This window comes from Acanthisitta chloris, unplaced genomic scaffold (genome assembly GCF_000695815.1).
Source record: "Acanthisitta chloris isolate BGI_N310 unplaced genomic scaffold, ASM69581v1 scaffold28444, whole genome shotgun sequence".
In the NCBI taxonomy this organism is placed as follows: domain Eukaryota; kingdom Metazoa; phylum Chordata; class Aves; order Passeriformes; family Acanthisittidae; genus Acanthisitta; species Acanthisitta chloris.
In genome coordinates this window covers 2,070-6,776 of record NW_008668111.1, presented here as the reverse complement: position 1 = coordinate 6,776, position 4,707 = coordinate 2,070, and the positions used below count along the sequence as shown (strand labels likewise).

The 4,707-nt window shown below is 44.2% G+C and overlaps 1 protein-coding gene across 1 annotated transcript; it reads right to left on the bottom strand.

The window, feature by feature from the left end:
• Positions 1 to 2,796: 2,796 nt before the first annotated feature.
• Positions 2,797 to 3,694, bottom strand: PPP1R3B (protein phosphatase 1, regulatory subunit 3B). Its single transcript, XM_009072776.1, has one exon. The coding sequence runs from the start codon at positions 3,655 to 3,657 to the stop codon at positions 2,797 to 2,799; it is 861 nt and encodes a 286-aa protein (XP_009071024.1). The 5' UTR covers positions 3,658 to 3,694.
• Between the last annotated feature and the right edge of the window lie 1,013 nt (positions 3,695 to 4,707).

Genomic DNA, 4,707 nt, shown 5'->3' with positions numbered 1-4,707 from the left:
TGAAGAGTAGTCCAGGAACACAGTGACTAGCTGGGAGCACAAAGACAAGGGCCTGAACTCCTCCCTTCCCGTGGCTACAGAGGCTCTGGAAGCATGTGTGGCAGGAAGGCAGCAAGAATAGGCAGCTTTCCTGTTTCAGGCAGCAGAATTCACTGTGAATGTGTGCTCCTCCCCATCCATGGCCACTTGGCAGGAAGTTGGACCCGTGTCCAAATTGCCTCCCCAGCACCATGGGTGTTTAAATAAGACAACAAGATACACAGCTAACATTTTGTTCCACCTTTATTTTAACAATCAGATAAAAACATAACCATATTTTAAAAAGAGTCATTACATGGCAATTATAAAGTGCATTTTCCACTTGAAAGTTGTGTACAAAAATATCTTTTTTAAAAAACATGCAAAACACCCCACAAGGCACTTCCAGGCATAGAGCAAGGAGCAACCCCTCACTTCTATGTTCACATTGGCAATAGAAAAAGGGAAAAGGGGAGAAGCCACAAGTAGAATTTTTCAACTGCTATTAGCCAAATAGTCAGTTACAAACCTAGCTTTTACTTATGGCATTGCTCTTCTAGTTTGTCTTCCATGTTCCTCCTTAAGCACACCCAATGCACAGCCTGAAAACAAGCAGGCTCCATAAGGAGATACCACCATCCACAGCACCCCCGACCCACATGCCTTGTTTTGGCTCACAAACAGCTCTCCATAGGCACAAGAATGTGCCAGGAGAACATGACTTTCCTACAGTCAGTGTCTTACAACATTAACACCATACACTAAATAAATAGACAGTATCAGAGTCACTCAAACTTGCTTTTAAGTCTAAAACCAAGCCAAGCTAGGCAACAGTCCCTTCCAGAGAGACCAGATGCAGGTTATAAGGGCTGACTTGGGAAGCTGTTTGAACAGAGGAACCAAGCCTGATGAACTCTGGGCTAGGAACTAGATTCACCGTCTCAACTAAGTGATGAAGCAGAGTGAACATATGTATTGATTTTGTATTTTGAAAAAGCAGCAGCTGAAGGCTAGCTCTTGTCCCTTTCAGCATCCAACAGTGATCCCAGCATCCCTTCTAGGTTAGAGTAAAACAGCTCGTAAGTATTTCAAACATGAGTCTCCAGAATTAAAAGCTATGTTAAAGTTAAGTAGCCTAGCCCATTGCTTTTCTCCAGCCCATCCATAGGCTACTATAGGCACCCAAAATTATATAAATCTTATGCACTATTAAAAGTAAGATTCCCTTGACCTCTATTTCTACAAACTATTCAGCACTCTCCCTTTCAGCTGAGGGCTTAAGTTATTCTGCTCAGTTAGCACCCAAGAAGCTTTGTGAGGCTGTCTGGCACTGCACAAGCTTCCCACCCCAGCTCAGCACAGGTCCAGAACACAAGCCACTTCTTTGAAGACAGGGATAGCTCACATCTGAGATCTGTTTCACATCCAGGGGTGATGTTAGGATAACCCCCACATCATGGCTAGTTCTTTGCATAGGTGGGGTGAGCCAGAAATGGGCAGAGATGCAAAGTCTGGGCATTCACAGGTTGAAATGGCAAATGCTGCTGCTCCAGCAGCAAGGCAAGCCCAACATGTTGCTGTTCATTCAGTACAGCCACAGCATCCTCACATGTGAGCAGTGACATGCCTTTAGCTGCCTAGCAGTCCACAGCATGCAGTAACAAACCATTAGGAGATCTTAAAAGCAACATCAGTTCCAAAACCTGTTTATCCCAAAGCAGTGCTGGGATCACACATACCATCCCTTTCTCAGTCAAGGCACTTCCACCACAGTAGATACACAACAGTCACCTTCCTATACAGAACATAGCATAGAATAGCCATGTGGTCTGTTTGTGTTTAGCTCCTCTAACATCTGAGCAGAGTCCTCTGCACAGGACTCTCAGCCCCAGCTGGAAAAAATTCTTTTGCAGTCCACAGGAGGAGGAACTGCATTTTCAGGGTCCAGCACAGCCAACAGCTGACTTCAGATGTCCCTCAAAGTGATAAAAGCATCATTGATCACTTGTGATTAAATGAACAGGAAGGTTAAGAAGAAGGCAGTCAAGGATGTCAGTCCACAGCCGTGTTAAAAGCACCACACAGCTACAGCTAATCTCTATTTTTGGTAACACCAATGGTATAATGAGAGTTTTTCAAGATCATCTGATAAAGCAATCGGTGACTAAGCACATCAGATCCTCTCCCACAGGCACATCTCCTAATACGGCAGGCTGCAGGGCCACATTTCTTGTCATCACGTTACATTTTCAATTTCAAAATACTCTTTTCTGCCTCCAGTAGGAAGGACCTCACTACAAGAATATGTGCAAAGAGAGGACTCCATTCCCAGCAATCCACCACTCTTATTTCTTGACAGGCATAGGCCAGCTTTGCAAGGAGAACCTGCAGCCGAAGTACAGCCCACTAAAAGTACAATACTAGAACATATTTTGAAAGGGCCTCTTAATACTAGGCAGGCAATACAAAGCAGTCAGATGATAAAAGCACTGTAGTGTTTTCCCTCGAAACTGGCAACTTTACTGAAGAGGAAGAAGAAGCAGTGCTGAAGAGACATGAGCAACAGCCCCTGGTCCTTTGATCATCTGGAGAGCAGGAGTTGCTGCTCTGACTATAAGCCCACTGCCAGCAGAGCACTGCACATCTGGTTTTGCTAGGAGGCTTATGCAGAGCTATGTAGAGCCATACTTCTTCCACCTCTTGTACATCTCATGTTCAGACCAGCCCCAAGGCTGCAGACATGTCAGCAGCAGTTACTCAACCAGGACTGTCCTTGGGTCAGTAGTAGGGCCCGAGCTTCTCGTAGCCTGAATAACTGGGCCACTCAGGAAAGAGTCCATAGGAACACCGAGGGCTCCCAAACCTGTCAAATGCACTGACAAAGTCAGGGCCCTGTGGGGGACGGACAGCTTCCTGGGCAGACTTCAGCTCTGACTGTATGATCCTGTAATTTGCACCTCTGTTATTGTCCCAGTACACCTTCCCATCGCACTCGAAGGAAATGGCAAACTCTACTCTTTCATGGGATTGAATTCCCTCAGGCAGGCTGACGTCAAAGGAAAATGTGTCCCGATCTGACCCTCCGTACATATCCTTGACATACTGGCATGGGTAATCTGCAAAGCTTTTCCAGGTGTCAAATGTCATCCGAATCTTCACAGTCTTTTCAAAAGCGAGGTTCTTCACCTTCACTGTTCCCACAACAGATCGCTCCTTTAGCATACAATTTTCAAGGCAGACACAGTCTGTCTGCAGGCGGTTTCTGAAGTCCAAGTAGTCCACAGAAGGCTGAACAAAATCCAGGACAAAGGTGTCCTTCTCCACTGTTGTCAGACCCACAATGTTGTCTATCAGCTCGGTGATGTTGAAGGAAATATCTAGTGGGTCATCAAACTCTGAGAACACCTTCACCATCGTCAGAGCAAAGCCTCTGCTGTCTGCAAACGACACCCTCTTCTTCACTTTGTTCTGTGTGTAGGAGTCTTCTGCCTCTTCTGGTCCGTTCAGTGCAGTCTTGCTGCTCAGCTGGATGCAGGGCCGCAATGGTTTGCTTGGCTTTGGAGCTATTTTGCAGGCACACTTCTCTCTTCGCAAGGGTGAAGAGCATAGGTACAGCTGCATTGCTACATCCACAGCCATTGCTTGTTTGTGAGGAAAATAGTCTAATACTCTGGAAGATGAGAAGAAAGATAAATTGATGTTAGGAAAGAAAGCACTTCCATGTGAATTTTGTCTGACAATCAGAACACTACTTTCCCTCAGCCATCCCCCAAAGAAACTTGCTTCTATCAACTTCACAAATTCTTCAGGCTTAATTTAAGGTGGATACTCGTATGGTGTGATTTACAGACACAGTGAGAAACATGCTACAGCAGAAGTGACAGGACCAGAGCCTGTTGTGTTCTTCCAACTGCTATAGGGACAGAGTCACCACTTAAAGACACAGGCAGGCACTGCCCTACTAGGTTAGGCTGTAGGATATTTCTGAGGAAGATCAACCGTATTGAGCAGCGCAGTTCATTTAAGTTAAATAATGTAATTTATGTTCTTGAAGTTGTTGACAGTAAAAGCACTCAGGCCTATATGGAAGAAAGAAAAAAAAAGACATACTCCTTAAAAGTTCCCATTCTACTGAGCAAAATGCATTAAAGAAACAAGAAAATGAACTGGAAACATCTAAAGGATCTAATTCTTCTAAAGTGACAGAAAGGCTGGATGACCAGTTTCACAGCAGAAAATAAGGTAGTGATGTAAATCAGGACAATAAACCTGCTGGTAGCTCTGAAGTTCTTATCAGAACAAACAGAAGTCCAAAATGGGAGAGCTCTGATACAAATTTAAGAAAAAGACATAAGAAATAATCAGGCTGTAGTGGACAAATGGCACCTTATTACCCAAAGTACCAAGTAGGTAAGTTCCTGTTCCCCCCTTTCTAAACTGAAATCTTAAAGAATTGGAGAAGTCAAACGACTAAGCACTTTGGATTTTTTATTTATTCATTTTCATTTCAGATAAGTCATACCATTGAACATTGTATAACATCAGAATAATGCAAAAAGCACAATTTAAAAATGTATATGGTGTTTTACGCCACTCTTTCAGTTACAAGGCAGCAGGCTCCAGAGCATTTCAAACCCAAAGCAAAGCCCATGGCTCAGTCCTGCCAATGTCCACAAAACCCAGAGATTA

Bases quoted from the DNA above. Each gene is read 5' to 3' on its own strand.
- PPP1R3B (XM_009072776.1), bottom strand. From the start codon at position 3,657: ATGGCTGTGGATGTAGCAATGCAGCTGTACCTATGCTCTTCACCCTTG.